Below are 19,301 nucleotides of genomic sequence, written 5' to 3'. Positions count from 1 at the left end.
GTGTGTGTTTGTTTGTGATGTATGTGTGTGTGTGGAAGCATGTTAACTGTTAGTCAATTTAACTGGACTAGTGTATGTAATCATGTGTTTGATGCTTCTTCTGAGACTAAAAACAGATTTAGTGTTTCCGCAGACTGCAATTATCATGCACCAATATATAGAAAGGTGCTGTGGTCAGAGTCTAAAAGAAATGGTTGAAGTATCAAAGAGGCTCATACACTACTCAAAAGAATTCAAGGGCCACTTAGTTGGTCATTCCCCATTCAAAGCAATTAAGACAAACAACAGAAAACATATATCAGAAGTTTAATTTATTCACTTGTTGTTCGATCGGTTACAATTTCATTAACCAACACGAATTATTCATCGAGAAAATTTCATTTGAATAGACATACCCCCATTTTCAAAATTCAGAACAGAGAGCAATTGGAATCACAAGAGTCAATAACGAGTGTGACCTCCATTGGCATTGATGCAGTCGAGGCAACGCTGACGCATGGACCTGACCAATGTCTGAAGAGTGTTCTGAGGGATCGCCTGCCACTCCTGCTGCAGAGTGTGGAACAGGACGTTGAGGTTTGGTGGAGGAGAATGATTCGCTCGAATCAGTCGCCCCAGGACATCCCAAAGGTGCTCGATTGGGTTCAGATCGGGCGAACGGGAGGGCCAGTCCATCCTGATAACTTGCTGCTGCTGCAGAAAGTTATTGACGACCCGAGCTCCATGTGCAGGCGCGTTGTCGTCTTGCAGTGTGGCACCTGGTCCGATGGCCTGAAAGACTGGTGTGGCTATGGGACGCAGAATGTCATCCCTGTACGCGATGCCAGTCAGGTTGCCTTGGACACGGTGTAGGGGTGTCCTGTGGTGAAGACTGAATCCACCCCACACCATCAGGGAGCCGCCACCATGTCTGTTGTGCTTCAGAACGGTAGCGTTGCTGAAGCGCTCTCTAGGACGTCTCCAGACGCGAATTCGGCCGTCGTTGAAGGACAGCGTGTAGCGAGACTCGTCAGAGAAGAGCTCGCTGGACCACTGCTGCCTTGTCCAGGCCAGATGACGCCGGGTCCAGGCCAGACGAGCTGCACGATGAGCCCTAGTGAGTGGAGGTCGTACCGCTCGCCGCCTTGATCGCATGTTCACCTCGTGCAGACGGTTGCGAACAGTTTGGTCACTGACCAGGATGTTGGTGGCTGTTCGCACTTGCCCCCTGAGCGTGTTTGCAGTGGCGGTTCTGTTACGCAGGGCTGACACGATGACGTAGCGGTCTTCTCTCCATGTCGTCATTCGTGTGCGCGCAGCCCCCCTTGGTTCTTGCACACTTCCGGTGTTCTTGAAGCGATCTCTCAGCCTCTGTATGACAGAATGTGTCACTTGCAGTCGCCTGCCAACTTCCCGCACTGCTACGCCTTCCTGGAGCCAGGCCACGGCCATCCCTCTGGCAGCATCACTCAGTCGGCGTCTTGGGGGCATGGTTAAAAATGCTCAAGAAACGTGGCCTTAAATACCCGTTGGTCTGAAAAACTGGTTGACGTCTGCTCACAAAAGCTACGGCTTTCACGTGCATTGCAGTTTTCAGTCTGCACAGGTGTGCTGCGTCAGCTAGACGCGTTTGAAAAGTTGGCATTTTCACGTAAATTTTGCGTTTCTTTTGTGGCCCCGTGTAGCACTTTGAATAAACGCTCATCTGAACCCTTTTCAGAAACACGTTGTCTTGAACATTGCGTAACACTGTTTGTTGCTTATTTGGCAAAAAAACACATTTTGTTCAGTCTGCACTTTATTTTTCAAACCATGTCAAAAATGACACTGGCCCTTGAATTCTTTTGAGTAGTGTAGTTCATGCTGGTCCACGTATTGATTAATTTGAAACAAGTTGTTCTGCACACTTCAGCAAGCTGGTTAGTCAACAGCCCATTTCAAACAGAGCGTTGTTACTTTGAAGTATTTCAATACAGGTAGAGAGTTCTAACCATTCCTGGGCTTCACAGGGTGAAAGAAATCAATCAATATACTTTATTCTCCTCCCACTGTTTATTACAAGCAGTAACACTAAAGCATTACAGGCTATATGGGGCTAGTTCTTTGTGAGTAAAAAAAAAAGAATGGTTCATTCATTCCCAGTGTGAAATGTTTTTGAAAAGAAAGGAGTGGAAAGGATGTGTTTGAATGTCTTCTATTCATGATTATCTTTGGAAGAATAAAGTGTGAATAATAATTACTGCCATGCATGAACATCACCAATATCAGATAGAGAGACACGGACACACAGACAGGGAGGGAAAGAGGGAGGATCAACTGCTTGGCTAGCGCCAAAACTAAAAATTAGTAATTCACGAGATAATTACAATTATGACATAACAATTACTAATTTTCATGTGTTAATTACTAATTTTCACGTGTTAATAACTAATTTTCAAGTGTTAATGTCTAATTTTCAGTTTTGGCTCACTTCCTGACGGCGTACTAGCGCCAAAACTAAAAATAAGTAATTTTCACGCGTTAATTACTAATTTTCACGTGCCTCGTGACTGTGGGGGCTCAATGTGCATGCACGACTGTTACACCGGCCAGATCGAAACATCCTTCGATTCGAAACTTTTCTGGTCCATAGTTCTTTAATCCGATGCAAATTAACAATAAGAGCTGAGCGCATGTGTAGATAACCGTGACATACAACTGTCAGTCCAACAACTTGTTGAATAACGAATTCTATCAAAAGATTTTTGTGAAAGTGTGTGAGTCTCGACCGAAGAGATCCGTCTGCTAGTGGTCGGACCTTTAGCACACCTCCGGCTGGCCGCCATTTTTGCTCTCTCGGTTCGAACATTTTCGGATCAATTGTCCTTCACTAATACATTACAAAGCAAATTTATGAGTGTGGTAGTGGAAACAAATATGAGGTACGGCTGTCTGCCTGACAACTTGTCGAATAAGGAATTATATTGAAAGATATCTGTGAAAGTGTGAGACCACAGCCGATCAAAAGTCTGTCTGCTACGAACAGCTTCGATTCGAAAGTTTTCGGGGTCGATTATTCTTTTCTAAGATACCCAAAACAACGTTAAAAAAAGCGCTATTGCAGAAAACTGTGACACGCATCTTCCCGTCGGATAACTTGCTCGATAAGGCCTTCTATTAAAAGATATTTCAGAAATAGTGTGAGAGTCATGTTTGCCGGACGTTGAAGCCTCTCAGTGCGGACTCTTAAAGTCCGACTACTGTGACCGAAAACGAGGCAAAAATGAAAATTAGTAATTAACACTGTTAATTACTAATTTTCACGTGAAAATGGTAACCCTAGGTTTTGGCACTAGTAAGCCGTCATACATACCCATGCTCAAAGCAAGAACAGCATTTTTAATGTCACTTTTTGTTGATAAACACTTACATTCATTATCTTAATTCAGAAAATTTAAAACAAGTAGAGGTAGTCTCAAGCTTTTGGTCATTGGGTAGACTGGAGAGTGGTTGGAAAAAAACAGGTATTTCCATGTACATCCTGAATGGGAAGTGAACCATGGACTGCCTGAATAAGAGGCGAGAGCTCTAACCACTGGGCCAATCCTGTTATTATTCATGAAGCAGTATTAGTAGTAAGTTGCATAGAGTTGCAAATTGTTGAATGTAAGGAAATTAAACAAGTGGATGGGGGAGCAAAAGGACATTGTGAGTGGATGCATGATGCTTGTTTTTTGTGTGTTTTGTTTTTGTTTTTTTGTTCAACACCCCTCAACGATGTGTAATGCAAAGAACAAAACAAACAAAAGCAGTAAGTTTCTCTCATTGGTACAGATTTCTTCATTCTTGTTAGCTAAATTTTTCACTGAATTTTTTATCTTCTCATCCTACAGATGCAGTTTGACGGGGCACTGGGAGAGCTGGAGATGCTGAAGCAGCAGAACGCAGAGAAGATGAGCCAGCTATCGAAGGAGGTGGAGTATTTCCGCAACATGTACAAGCGGTCCGAGTCGGCTTGCCAGCAGGGTCAAGATGAGCTACGCTCAGTGAAAGCTCTCAACGTCAACCTGATGGCCGACAAGCAACAGCTGCAAGAAGATCTGGCACAGGTGAATGATTAGTGCACTGATTTCTTTGGTCTGCTCTTCTCTTCTTCCTCATTAGTAATACAGCTGAACCCCCCTTTTAAGACACCCCCCCCCCCCTAAAACTTCCTCCTTTTTAAGACCTTGAAATTTCAGATTTTCTGTTCATAACATCTGTAAATTATTTACCCCTGTTGGAAAAAGAGAATGCTTTATGTCCTACAGGCTAAATATTGCGCCTCTTAAGGACAAGATATGGGTTATATGATTTGAGTTTTACGCCCTCACGACTTTTGACGAGATACACAAGTGTATGCGTGTTTAGGTGGTATCAGCCATCTGCACTTATGGCAGAATGACCCAGATCTTTTACGTGCCATTGTGGTGACACGGGGGTGGGACATGGCTTCCGTCTCTGGGTCTTTGCATAAAGTTGACCCGTCCCGGTCCGAATTCGAACCTGCGACCTTCCGATCACAAGTCCAGTGCTCTACCAACTGAGCTACCGGGCCCCCGCTTACCCCTGTTTTAAGACTCCCTCCTTTTTAAGACCTGAATTTCTCGGATTTTAGGAGGTCTCAAAAGGGGGGTTTCGCTGTAGTCACATAACTTTTTCTACAAACACATCTCCCTCTCTTCCCCTTCCTCCATGTCTGTCTCTGCCTTTAAATGTCCTCTCTCACATGTTAAACATTGAGATCAGTGTGTATGAACCAACATTTATATACGCCTTTCAAAGTTCTTTTCACATTGTTAAGCTTTCAACTAATGCTGCATATTGATTTAAGTACCTTTATGTACTGATGTAGATCAGATTCTTCAGTGCTAGAGCAGGGCTGCTTCCCTCCTAATTTTTCCCAGTTTACACATCTTTTCAACTGTTCTGCATTTTGTAACGGGCCTAAGTTCTAGATCATTTTTGTTTTGCTGTTTTCAGTTGGAAAAGCTGCGGGAAGAAGATAAGCGTGAGATGGATGAGTTACGCTCACAACACCACAAAGCCATCTCTGCCTTGTCGGGACCTGGCACAGGCACCTCTGACGTCATGACAGACCTGTACGACGCCTCCCTGCAGAAATACGAAGCTATGCGCAAGGATTACGATGAAATCAGGGAACGCTATGCTGACTTGAGGGCCCAGCATTCCTCAGTGTGCTGTCAGCTTGATGCAATGGTCGACCTTCGCAAACAGGTAGATATTTTTTGTATTTTGTTATGTGATTTTCTGCTTGATCATTGATTTCTTTGGTGTCGGTGTGATTCAAAGTATCATGTTGATGTTGTCTTTTTGTGCTTTTGTTTTCTCCTGAATGTAAGGACAGTTTTTGATGACAAAGAGAAAATTTGATGAAAAAGTGGCAACGGTAAATGTGGGATATTACAAAATTGTTGCAAGATGGTAAAGTGACCCCTTTAAAGTTTCTGTTGATGTCTTGTAATAGTGTTGTACCATTTGAAATTTAGTACTTTCTCACAAGGATGCTGTTTTTGAAACTCAGCATAAATGAAAAGTAATCAAGATTGATGCTTGAAGCTATCTAAAACATCAATTTTTTTTTGTCCAGTTGGATGACATGCGGCGAGAACGTGACGCCACCGTCCGAGACAAGATCGCCTTTCAGCAGCAGTGCACGACAGTAATCCAAAACTTGGAGCAGATGATCCACGAGAACCGCAAGCTGAAGGCCACACTGGACAATGTGCGACACGAACACGAAGGCTGCACCAAGGACCAGAGACAGTCGCAGGCCAAGCAGGCTCAGTTGCAGAAAGACTGCAACCAGGCCTTGGCTGAGAGGGACGCTGTGGTGCAGGAATACAAACAGGTCAGCTTTGTTAGAGAGAAATTCACAACACAACATGTGTATGTGTGTACGCCTAAGCCCTTAGGGTCAAGTGTAAGCATGTTTAGGTGGTATCAGCCATCTGCATTTATAGCAGAATGACCGAGGTCTTTTATATGCCACTGTGGTGACACGGGGGTGGGACATGGATACCGTCTCAGGGTCTGCACATAGTCCAGTGCTTTACCACCTGAGCTACCCTGGCCCCCAAATCAGCTTTGTTTCTGTGTGCCCTCCATTTATCGCTTGTTCTCCTCTGTTTTGTTACGGTCTCTTTTTAGTTTTAGGAGAAGAATTTGAAGTTTAATACCCACACTCTGCTGTAGCTTATTAGCATATAAAGATTGCAACCAAGCCCTGGCTGAAAGTGACTGTTGTGCAGGAGTACAAACAAGCCAGCTTTGTTTCTGTGTGTCCTCCAGTTCTCATTTGTTCTCTTCTATTTTGGTACAATCTCTTTTTAGTTTTAGGGGAAGAACTTGAAGTTAAATAACCATACTTTACTGGAGCGTACTAGTGTAGAAAGACTGCAACCAGGCCTTGGCTGAGAGGGACGCCATGGTGCAGGAGTACAAACAGGTCAGCTTTGTTAGAGAGAAATTCAAGTTTTACATCCTTGTGGCAAGGCCATTAGGGGCATACAGACCTGTTTACACTACGTTTTGACCATAGAAAACTACGATTTAAAAAAACCAAAAAAACGTAACTATCCATTGTGATCATTTTCTACGTATTTTTATTTCTTCCGACTACGTTTTTCGGTTGCTGCAAAAGTCCGATGCAACTTTTTGCCCAGCTGTCTTTTCTCTGCTTGTCATGTTCAGAAGCACCGCCGCCCGCTTCAAAGAATCGTCGTAACGAGCACTGCCCGCAAGGCAGTACTTCTAAGTGTGAAGAGCGGGCGCCCAATTGCCTCAATCATGTCTTTTTCGAAGCGAACCAGAGACTCGAAAGAGCATGAAACAGACGAAGATCTTGAAGTACTAGAAGATGGAGACACTGATCACGAGAATGCATTGCCGAAGAAAAAGAAGAATGGGGGTTCTCAAGTGTTCTTGCCAAAATACCACGAGAAATATCCCACTTTAGTGACGTCCCGCAGAAGCAAGTTCGATGCATTCTGCACTCAGTGTGACGTGGTGTTTTCGGCCAAAGCAAGCGGCCTTGGACTGCAAGCGACATGTGGAAAGTGCTAAGCACAAAAGTTTTGAATCCACTAACACGCCAAAATCCAAGCAACCAAAACTTACGCATGCGAGCAGTTGATTTTATTTCTTCACGCAAAGTTGAAAACTACTCATTAAGTTACCAAACTACTCATTTTGGACCCCCAGACTACTCAAAGGACACCTAGGGGTAAAACAGGTCTGGGCATATTCCCGGGTTTTGCCCCTACTTTAGAAGAGATACAGAACAAGTGTACGCGTGATTAGTCGTCTCAGCCATCTGCACTTATGGCAGAATGACCGAGGGCTTTTACGTGCCACTGTAGATACCGTCTCTGGGTCTGCACATAAAGTTGACCCATGTCCATCCTGGCCTGGATTGGAACCTGCGACCTTAGGATCACAAGTCCAGTGCTCTACCAACTGAGCTACCCGGGCCCCCAAATCAGCTTTGTTTCTGTGTGCCCTCCATTTCTCACTTGTTCTCTGTTTTGGTACAAATTCATCTTTTTAGTTTTAGAAGAAGAGTTTGAAGTTTAATACCCATACTCTACTGTAGCTTGTTAGCGTAGAAAGATTGTGACCAAGCCATGGCTGAAAGTGACTCTTGTGCAGGAGTACTAACTAGTCAGCTTTGTTTCTGTTAGGCCTCCACAGTTCCCCCCTTGCTCACTTCTCATGGGTGTATGTGGGTATTCCTGAAGCTGGCAGTTTGATAAGTGCTCTGGCAGGCATGTGCCACAAGAAAATAAAGGTCTGAGCCAATGAAGAGTGACAACTGTCATATGGTTTTGGTGGTGCTGAAAAATGTTGAGTCAGATTTGTCTCATCACACATGCACCTCTCCCTTTTACGTGCCACTGTAGATACCGTCTCTGGGTCTGCACATAAAGTTGACCCATGTCCATCCTGGCCTGGATTGGAACCTGCGACCTTAGGATCACAAGTCCAGTGCTCTACCAACTGAGCTACCCGGGCCCCCAAATCAGCTTTGTTTCTGTGTGCCCTCCATTTCTCACTTGTTCTCTGTTTTGGTACAAATTCATCTTTTTAGTTTTAGAAGAAGAGTTTGAAGTTTAATACCCATACTCTACTGTAGCTTGTTAGCGTAGAAAGATTGTGACCAAGCCATGGCTGAAAGTGACTCTTGTGCAGGAGTACTAACTAGTCAGCTTTGTTTCTGTTGGCCTCCACAGTTCCCCCCTTGCTCACTTCTCATGGGTGTATGTGGGTATTCCCGAAGCTGGCAGTTTGATAAGTGCTCTGGCAGGCATGTGCCACAAGAAAATAAAGGTCTGAACCAATGAAGAGTGACAACTGTCATATGGTTTTGGTGGTGCTGAAAAATGTTGAGTCAGATTTGTCTCATCACACATGCACCTCTCCCTTCCCTTTGTCACAATTCCTTGCGATGTCAGGTGGAGAAAGTTTGGAGTTGTTTTGTTTTTGTTGTTGCTTAGCTGTATTTGGCACTTACTTGTGCAACCTTGATCATTCTAACTGCATATCATACGTATTGTAGTTTCAGGATTCCTGAGAAAAAAAACACCTGCAATATTGTTCCAGATATTCTTATCGCCTTTTATTTTTTCAATTGACCAGGTGATGTCAGAACGCGACTCTGTCCACAAAGAAATCGAACAACTGCAGGAAAAGCTGTCGGAGATGAACAAGCGCAACGACAAGTACCTCAAGGAGAAGACGGCCGCAGAGAAAGACATTGAGCGTCTCAAACAAGACCTAGCGGCACTCACAGCCTCCTGCGAAAAGTATCGCCAGGAGTCCCAAGGAGCGCTGGAGAACCGAGCACAGCTGGAGTCGGAGCTGAGAGAACTCCAGCGAGAGTTCCAGCTGATGGAGCAACAGCGGGACACTGCCCGCAAGGAACGGCACCAGGCGCTGGAGCAGATGGAGAACCTGATCAAGAAGACGTACGAGAAAACGCAGAAGGAGAAGGCGGAGGAGATGGACCAGGCAGTCAAGGAGACGGAGGAGCTGAAGAAACAGCTGGACAAGATTCGCCACGAGTTGGGCAGTGAGTAGACACAATATGATACAATATGATACAATACAATACTATACGAAACAATATAATGCAATCAATACAAATCAATACAATTCAATACAATGCAATACAATGTGATACAATACAATACAATGCAATGCAATGCAATGCAATATAACAAGAATAACCTCAGGAGCTGAAGAAAAATAGCTGGACAAGATCTGACACAAGCTGGGCAGTGAGTAGACACAATGTGACACTAAACAATACAGTAGAATGACACTAGGAGCTAAAGGTCCAGTCCAATACCAGCGTAGTTCTCAGGCATCAGTCTTCTTTTTCAATTTAAAAAAAAATGTATGTTTATTTTTACTTTATTGTATTTTATTTTATTATTTGTTTCTACCGAAAGCGGCGTATGGCTGCCTAAATGGCAGGGTAAAAACGGTCATACACAGAAAAACCCACTCTTGCAAAAAGCACGAGTGTACGTATGAGTTTCATCTCATGAACGAAGAAGAAGAAGAATTTGATTATTTGTTGTTTGTCTTTTTTTCAGATGCGGAACAAGAAGCTTTGGTAGCTACCAAACGACGTGACTGGGCCTTCAGCGAAATCAGCAAGACAGTGTCAGAGAGAGAGAGCATTCGTACGTTGTGTGACAATTTGCGGAGAGACAGAGACCGTGCTGTTAGCGAGCTGGCTAAAGCTCTGCGTAACTCTGATGATTGTGAGAAGCAGAAGAATGATTCTGTCAAGGAGCTCAAAGAAATCAGGTGAGTGTGGAATTGATGGAAATGAGCTTGTTGAGCTTCCCCTCTCTCTCTCTCTCTCTTCTCCCCCTTCTGCTGTCATTACTTTCATGGTTACTTAGAGATTAGTTTAAGACATCAACAGTGAATGATTACATCTTTGTACTTTTAAACATTATCACCTAAACAAAGTTCAGCAGCAGGGTACCACCCACAGTATGATTGAGAAATGCTTCCTTAGTTTGTTCCACCATGCTTAACCTTAAACTGCAACTGAACTGGGTTCGTTACCTTGAGGCCTTGGAATATAACATGTGTCCGTCATGAAGCAATTGAAGCAATTTGTACGTGGTGCAGCAGTTAGACTGCACCTCCGCTTTCGGCCATGGACATTTATTGGGGGTCCCTCCCCTAGATCGACTGCTTGCCAAGGCTTAAAAGCTAGGTCTGCCCACATCAGCACTTCAATTCGTTTACTAGCCTGCCAGCAGGAGTGGTGTACCGGGGTGTGGCTACTGTTATAACTAACAGCTTTCTTGGAGCCAGAAGTGTGAGTTGCGTGTTGAGTGAGGACCAGTGTTCCTGTCCATCCCCATAGAGGTAGCTACTGTTAGTTTACAAAGATGCTACCTCTCCTAGGACACCCCATACACTCCATAACATGTGTGAATAGCTCAAAAACAGTCAAACACAAAGAACTTGAAGTGATGACACTGACAAACATGTATCAAATTAGCAGGAGATTGCATCAAAGGTAGTGTTATTGGAGGGATGCCATACCATACAGAGGACAATTCAAGTGAAGAAGAATTATAACGGTTTGACTTTATCTCCACCCTACAGGGACAAGTATGAAGCCATAGTGGAGAGGGACGCCCGGCGACAGCAGCTCAACTCTGTAGGGCACAACCACAGCCGTGACTCCGCCATAGACGCTGACCTGCAGGAGTGGGAGACAGAGACCCTGGAGATTGAACTGGTGAGTGAGTGGAGCAGCGGTAAATGTATCACCCTGCTGTGTCTCTGGTCCTAGGTTCGATTATGCTTGGGTGGGAGAGAAGTTTATGGAGTTTCTCTGAGGATTTTTGACTCACATGCGAAGCAAAAGTGAGTCTATGTACTCACCCGAGTCGTCCGTCCGTCCGTCCGTCCGTCCGTCCGGACGTCCGTCCGTCCGTCCGGAAAACTTTAACGTTGGATATTTCTTGGACACTATTCAGTTTATCAGTACCAAATTTGGCAAGATGGTGTATGATGACAAGGCCCCAAAAAACATACATAGCATCTTGACCTTGCTTCAAAGTCAAGGTCGCAGGGGCCATAAATGTTGCCTAAAAAACAGCTATTTTTCACATTTTTCCCATTTTCTCTGAAGTTTTTGAGATTGAATACCTCACCTATATATGATATATAGGGCAAAGTAAGCCCCAACTTTTGATACCAGTTTGGTTTACCTTGCTTCAAGGTCAAGGTCACAGGAGCTCTTCAAAGTTGGATTGTATACATATTTTGAAGTGACCTTGACCCTGAACTATGGAAGATAACTGTTTCAAACTTAAAAATTATGTGGGGCACATGTTATGCTTTCATCATGAGACACATTTGGTCACATATGATCAAGGTCAAGGTCACTTTGACCCTTATGAAATGTGACCAAAATAAGGTAGTGAACCACTAAAAGTGACCATATCTCATGGTAGAAAGAGCCAATAAGCACCATTGTACTTCCTATGTCTTGAATTAACAGCTTTATGTTGCATGACCTTGGATGACCTTGACCTTGGGTCAAGGTCACATGTATTTTGGTAGGAAAAATGATTAAAGCATGTGAGTCGTATGGGCTTTGCCCTTCTTGTTAATACATAGTTTCTCAAAGATGATTTACTAAACTACCAGGCTTGTAATTAAGAAATGAAAGTGGTCTCATATGTTTATATTAACACGGAAATGGTGAATAACAGGGTTGGACCTAGTTTATGAGAGGGTGGGGCTTCTAAATTGAGGCAGGGGTACAGAGGGGGGGGGGGGGGGGGGGGTCCTTTCCCCTCAAATGTTGTTGAAATTTAGTATTTGAAAGGGGTATTTGGGCCTCTCCTAGGGATATAATGTACATTTGCTGGGTAAGGGTGGGCTTCCGGAACCCCCTCCCCCTAGATCCAGTCCTGAATAAAGAAGAATTGTCTGTTGCGAACTTTATTTTATATGCTCCAGTACAACCCTTATTGTAACTTTGTGGACTTTGTTGTCCCAACAGGATGGAGGAGACGGCCATGACATAGGCTTTGAGATCATAGGCGGCAAGGACAACCCTCAGTTCCCTGGTGACACTGCTCTCTTCATCAGTCAGGTCACCAAGGGAGGACCCGCCGAGGGAAAGTTGAGGTCAGCTGTTCTTTGTGTGTGTTTGTGTGTATGTCTTTTAATCTTCTTGTTCTGCTATGTTTGTGTGCTGTAACTCCCATTTGCACTCTTATGTGTGGATGTGTGTGTGTGCGTGCGTGTACCAATGGCTTTTAAGGCAGTCATACTCCCTTTTTCTGGGAGGGGGGGGGGGGGGGGGGGGGCTGGTTGTCTTTGTGATTTTGTAACAGTGTTATTGTGTTGCTGTTTTTTGAAAAGCTGTGTGTGTGTGTTTTGGTGACTTTTGTTCTGTCATTGGGTGTGTCTGTTATCTGTCCTTGGCATGCTTTATCATTTGTTCAATTTACAGTTTGTTTTCTACACTTTGGAGTAATTTCTGCATCTCTGTTTTTGTCATTCAAACATTTTTGACAAAAAGTCTGCTTAATCTTATTTAAACAAACAAAAATCTTCTGCAGAAGTTTTCATACCTACATGTAAGAACTAAGAAAATGTGACAAGAAAGCTTTCTTGCACAGAATGCACATACAGTATTAGGGCTCTGATGGAGCACAAGCTCCAAGACCAAATATGACTGCTGCTTGCCTGCACTATGACTGTCTTGCCTTCAAACTGTTTTCCTGGCTTGCTCACTTTTAATCAGCTCCTTCTTATTTTCAAACACTGACACAACAGCTGTAGGGACCATACCATGTCTGAGGAAATAGAGTTAGATGCAACAGCCATTTTGATGGTCTTTTGATTGAATAGTGTTGTAGAGTGTGTGTGTGTGTGTGTGTGTGAGGTGCTTGGGCATAATTATAATAATAATATGGGAGATTTATAGAGCGCTTTACGTTCTCTAAGCGCTTTACAATGGGGGGAAAATTTTTTTTTTAAATTATGCGTTTTTGTGTGTGTGTTGCCACTTTTTATTCACCAATGTGTTGGTGTGTGTGTGTGTGCATCTATCTGTCTATCTGCTTTGTGTATGTATGTGTGTGTGTGTACATGTACAGGTCTCTGTTTATGTGTGAGAAGTAGCAGGATATTCAAAATCTTTCTGTCTGTGTGGTTTGTATACATGTTTATCTGGTGTAACTTGCCCCCTCTTTCACTCATAGCTGTGCCTTTGTGTGCACTGCACACATTTTATGGGTAACAGAACAGGTGTGAACTGCTGAGGGTTGTAAATGAACTAGACGCACAGGTGAAAATCTCATTCATCAGCTGTCAGATCCGCTTTGAGGGTGTTTACTGCCTGTCTGGCCCTATTCAGCAACCCCTTTTACTAGTTATTTTTGGGCTTATCAGGTTGTCGGGTGAACATTTATTGTTAAAGTTAAGAAAGGGGTGGGGTTGGGGGGGGGGGGGGGAGAGGAGAGAGAAAGAGAACGAAAGAGAGCAATGTAAAACTGGTGCACTCTTGGAACATGCATGTTTTTCATCATTTTCACGAGTTTTCATTCACAAGCACCTGGAAAATAAATCTAATGTTCCCCAGGCAATAAATCCCCGGTTACCATAGTTGCAGGAAGCAGGTTATACATGGATAATCAAAAGCAAACCCAATAGAAACGCTCGGGGATTCTTCGGCTCTTTTCATTGGTGTTTCCCCAGACCTAAACAGACGACACGACACTGCTTTGCAACGTTCCAAAAACGAACTGGCAAACTGGCAAAAGTAAACAAAAAACAAAACTACTTCATGAAAGGTCATACATTCATCAAAAACAAACGAAACCTAGCGATATGTTTTGTCTTCTTACAGAGTCATGGAGTGCGTGTATCTGTGTTTCGATACACAGACGTTCGGAGAAACACGAACGTCAAGTTCAAGTAAAACGACCCCTGACACACATTTTGACCCGTGCACAAGACGTTGTATCGATAAACGAAGCACAAATAAGAAACAATAATAAAAGCAAAGAAAATAGCAACAAGATATGCAAACATCTAACAAAGCCGAGCAAGCAGAATGACAGGTCTAATGAAAAACAAAGAGGTACTGAGTCGGAAACAAGATCGCGATTCTTTCCTTCGCTGCACGACGCACATCTTCTGTGACCTTTGACCAAACGTAGCTTCCACATTCGATCACTCAGCTTAATATTTACAACAGAAAGCCGAGGGGTTGGAATACCGAGATGAACCTACAGAACTGTGCATCCTCAAACCTGACATATTCATCCCAACATTTAATGAACTCAAAAACACAGAAAGTTGCTTTCACACGCCAGCTTTGATTGCCAGTGGTTATCAAACCGGAACTTGTGTGGTTATCAGCACGGAACCCGTGTTTCAAAGCATGGCTCCCTGGGTTGATTGTGTACCTATTTTCTCACTACCAAAATGATGACAAAAACGATGTTTGGTAGTTTGTTGACAGACCAGCTTTTTAGTCAGTCCTCAGGGGGCATTATCGACTTTTGTTTCATATTTATTGACCGCGGCCTTCGGCCTTGGTCAATAAATATGAAACAAAAGACGATATGCTCCCCCTCGGACCGACAAAAAAGCTGGTCTGTCAACAACCCATCAAACATCTTATAGTGTTCATCGACAGATATACTTTGTCTTCTGTTACTTGGTTTAAACAAGATTTTATTCAAGTAAATCATAATACAGTAGCAATGGAAATGAAAAGTAGGGACACAAACTCAAGCAAGAATCTTATACAGTAAAACCTGTCTCTAAAGGACACCCTTGGGGTATGGTAATGGTGTCCCTATTAGACAGGTGTCCTTTCTTCACAGGTGGAGGGGCCGGGGCAATATTTTACAAAGAGCACGTAAAATGTACAAGACACTTTTTGTCAATCCTGGAGTATGTATTTATTCCCCCCTCTGCTTCTTTACCTCTGTAAACTTGTAGAGCTAGTTATTTTTCGATAATGACCCAGCAACCAAACAAATAACGAGCCAGCAACAGCCTGAATCCTCGATAGTGCAATGGGTTGAGAAGCTGTTCTGTTTTGGTACTACTTTTGCGACTGAAAAGTTCCGAACGCTCCATACGTACGAAATATACATCTCTGGAGCAAACAATACAAACATACCGCATTTAAATTAACAACTACAGGCCTGAACACATGAATCTCCATATAAAATCCATGAGTTAGGTTGTTTTCTGAATCTAGATCTGCCGTGCACACACCGTTCATCACAAGCAAATTCCCAAGGCAAGTAACTCATACTCTTGCCGACAAGAGTAGTTCCCCTTCTTTTAACGCAGTTTCTTCGACAACACTGACTGCAATCCGACGGTCAGTTTTCAACAATATTTCATTTTATAAACAGATCACACGCAACCAAATACACACATCTCATCAATTTAAACAACATAAAGCGGTTTCATACACTATTTTTCCCAGAAAACTGAACTTCATACAGTAATTAACGTTGGAACACGGGTGCAAAAGTTCGTCTGCTAGTCCCATTTGACGAAAGAGCATTATCCTAAACGATACTAAAACATAAACAGAACACACAATATCTGCCTTTACCGCCACAGCAGAATAACAGCATATCTGTGTACTTGATTTTAGTCTAAAACAGGGAAACTGACAAGAAGTGTTAACAGAATGGAATGATTTGCACGGAACTATACAACCGCGCATTAATCGATCGCCTGCGCAGGTTGACTGGTTGAGTGATTCGGATTCGATCAAACTTTCGCACAAAAACTCCTGTTTTCTTTGAATAACTGAAGAAAGGAGGAATAAAGAGGTTACACACCTCGTCTCAGTGATTATTAAAAATAATGGTCTCAGTTCGCGGTCATGAAAAAGCTCGCTGAAGCTCGCATTTTTCATGATCCGCCAACTTCGACCATTATTTTTAATAATCACTGAGACTCGGCATGTAACCTCTACTTATTTATCAACACAAAACACAAGGTAAAAACTTAATAAAATTACTTAAATAAAATAAACCTAAATTTTCATGTACGTAGTGTCCGTTTGTGACAGTGTTTACACTTCCTACCGTCCGTCCGTTAAAGGTTAGCTATTGTTGAAATCGTGTTCGTTCCATGATAAACTGTCCGTATGTAGCAGGTGGCCGTTCTTCTTCTTCTTCTGCGTTCGTGGGCTGAAACTCCCACGTACACTCGTGTTTTTTGCACGAGTGGAATTTTACGTGTATGACCGTTTTTTTACCCCGCCATTTAGGCAGCCATACGCCGTTTTCGGGGGTAGCATGCTGGGTATTTTCGTGTTTCTATAACCCACCGAACTCTGACATGGATTACAGGATCTTTTTCGTGCGCACTTGGTCTTGTGCTTGCGTGTACACACGGGGGTGTTCGGACACTGAGGAGAGTCTGCACACAAAGTTGACTCTGAGAAATAAATCTCTCGCCGAACGTGGGGACGAACTCACGCTGACAGCGGCCAACTGGATACAAATCCAGCGCGCTACCGACTGAGCTACATCCCCGCCCCTGCAGGTGGCCGTTACAACAAGGGTCCACTAGACTCAGGTTTTACTGTATTACGTTACCCAAATATATTTAACATTACACATCTTGTTAATTAAAGATCCAGCCTATAATATAAGTGGAGCTTATTTGAGCCGGTTATCGCTTTAAAAAGTGCAAAGAAAAGAATAAGAGATAAGACTGTAATCTGACTTTACCCCCTTTTTTTGTAGCATGTGTCCACCAGTAAGGTTCGTTGAAGCTTTTCAAAGTTGACAAATAACAGAAGAAAGAGAAGGGGTTTGAGGGAGGGGGGAGGGTTTGTCAATCTAGGTGGGGTTTTTTGTCCTTTGTTTTGTAGCATGTGTCAGTTGATGGAGGTTGTGCTAAAAGGCATGTGGTGATCTGTGTGCAGAGCTAACGACCTTCTGCTGAAAATCAACAATCTTGACACCACTAACACTGAGCGCCGCTGTGCGAAACAGGCCTTGCGCAAACACTCCAGAGCTTTGACACTGGTACGGAACTCAAGCTTGTTGTACTAGGAACATGAATGTGTGCTAATGCAAGGTTACTTGCCTATTTGTGTGCACACATATGCACCTACACAGCAACATATGTGACATGCAGACTAACATGCACACATACACATATCAATTACCCAGTACACTCCAGAGCTTTGATACTGGCAGGTAAATCAATGTGTTGTACATGTACCATAATATAAAATGCGCAACGATCCAAAATTACATGCATACAAGCACTGTAGCCTATATACAGACAGACATGCACAAGCACTGTAGCTTATATACAGACAGACATGCATACGTATCAACTCACCCAATTCACTCCAGTGCTTTGATATTTTTTAGGGAAATAAGCAGGTTGTACAAGAATATGGGGATGCGCTGATGCAAGGTTATATGCATGTTTGTGCTACACACATATACGGTAGCATACAAACGTACATGCTCAGAACATAAATCCATGCTGTTGCCAGGCTACAGTCCTATTTTTGTGCACACACATGCAATTATACAGCGACAGAACACCCATACACAGATTGATTTTAAAAAATTCTCAGAAAACATCTTTATTTTTGCTATATTCATCTTATTTTATATGCAGGTGGTTCGTCGGCGTAAATCTTCAGCAGCGAGAACATGGCAACCACTACAGCTCCTTGTTTCTTGTCAGAAAGGTACAAAAATGCTCGATAGCTTGACCTACCCCCTTATGTTTGTATTGGGAACAAACTGAATTTTGTCCTTGGAATTGTTTGTGTGTTTTATTTATTGATTTATTCATGTAGTTTTCCTCTGATAGTAATAGTAACTAACATAAATACAGAATTAATACTGTTGTTTGAGATTCAGATAACAGGAGGCTCAGTTAGTAGTACAGTGGTACCTGGGATGTGAGGTCCCTCCAATAAGAGGTCACCTCCCAGTGAGAGGACACTTGTCCCTTTGACTTTTATCTTTGACAAAATCAATCTAAACAACGAAGTGACTGTGGTGAGATGACAAAATATACATGTCATAACAGGCCACCTGAATGCTAAAGAAGAAGAAGACAAGGACACCTGCGGGGCGGGGATATAGCTCAGTTGTTAGCGCGCTGGATTTGTATTCAGTTGGCCGCTGTCAGCGCGAGTTCGATCCCAGGTTCGGCGGAAATTTATTTCACAGAGTCAACTTTGTGTGCAGACTCTCTTCGGTGTCCGAACCACCCCCCGTGTATACTACATTGGGTGTGCACGTTAAAGATCCCACGATTGACAAAAGGGTCTTTCCTGGCAAAATTGCTTAGGCACAGTTAATAATTGTCTACCATACCCGTGTGACTTGGAATAAGGCCGTGAAAGGTAAATATGCGCCGACATGGCTGCAATCTACTGGCCGTATAAAATTTCATCTCACACGGCATCACTGCAGAGCGCCTAGAACTGTACCCACGGAATATGCGCGATATAAGCCTCATTGATTGACCTGCAATATAAGGACACTTTTGCCTGGTCCCAGGGGTGTCCTTTCATCCCAGGTTTCACTGTATCAGAATGTACACTTCACTTCTTTGTCAAACTAATTTCTGCTTGCCACCACTACCTTTTGAGATAAAAGTCACTGATGAATATATTTGCTTGTGTGTACAGAGGGCAGCATTCAAGTGGATCAGGGACTGTTCATATCAGCCATCCACTCGGGCCGCATTCTCAGCAAGGATGGTATGCTGCCCACCTATGGGGATAGGATCATCAGGGTAAGTCATAGTAATAATAAGGATAATAAATAGGTTTTCTATAGTGCAAGCCCTCAAACGTGAGCGCTGTGTGTGTGTGTGTGTGTGTGTTCTGACCTCGATTATTATAGCCTTGACAGTATTTGACACGCACATGGATTTTCCAGATCAACCACCAGGAGACAGAGAAGATGACGGCACAAGAAGCGGTCAAGCTGATGGAGAAAGGTTCTCAGTCTGTGGTGCTGGACGTCCTACGTCAGGCCTCCCCCCTCTCCTCCACTGGCTCCTCCCCTACCCCCACCACCGTCTCTGTCCTTACCCCCCTGGCTGAACACCTGTCCCCAGGACAGGTCAGTAAAGAGGTCATAGTCACGTGGATTTTGGTTTTCGGTGGAACCCCCTTTTTTGACCTTCAAAAATCTGAGATAACCAATAAGGCGAGAGTCTTAAAATTAGGGTAAATTTACAGAGATTATGAACAGAACATC

General features: G+C 43.4%; 1 protein-coding gene across 1 annotated transcript in view; it reads left to right on the top strand.

The window, feature by feature from the left end:
• LOC138959422 (disks large homolog 5-like) overlaps positions 1-19,301 on the top strand; it is a 50,005-nt gene that overhangs the window by 15,982 nt on the left and 14,722 nt on the right. The window contains exons 4-14 of the mRNA XM_070330903.1: positions 3,852-4,067; positions 4,981-5,235; positions 5,609-5,869; positions 8,656-9,088; positions 9,618-9,834; positions 10,654-10,789; positions 12,065-12,192; positions 16,985-17,087; positions 17,698-17,770; positions 18,725-18,831; positions 18,978-19,163. Of these exons, the coding sequence (XP_070187004.1) occupies positions 3,852-4,067; positions 4,981-5,235; positions 5,609-5,869; positions 8,656-9,088; positions 9,618-9,834; positions 10,654-10,789; positions 12,065-12,192; positions 16,985-17,087; positions 17,698-17,770; positions 18,725-18,831; positions 18,978-19,163 (2,115 nt within the window). The remainder of the gene's footprint in view (positions 1-3,851; positions 4,068-4,980; positions 5,236-5,608; positions 5,870-8,655; positions 9,089-9,617; positions 9,835-10,653; positions 10,790-12,064; positions 12,193-16,984; positions 17,088-17,697; positions 17,771-18,724; positions 18,832-18,977; positions 19,164-19,301) is intronic.

Source organism: Littorina saxatilis, linkage group LG2 (genome assembly GCF_037325665.1).
Source record: "Littorina saxatilis isolate snail1 linkage group LG2, US_GU_Lsax_2.0, whole genome shotgun sequence".
NCBI lineage: Eukaryota > Metazoa > Mollusca > Gastropoda > Littorinimorpha > Littorinidae > Littorina > Littorina saxatilis.
The sequence above is the reverse complement of the archived record's forward strand: the minus strand, read 5'-3'. Positions and strand labels throughout refer to the sequence as shown.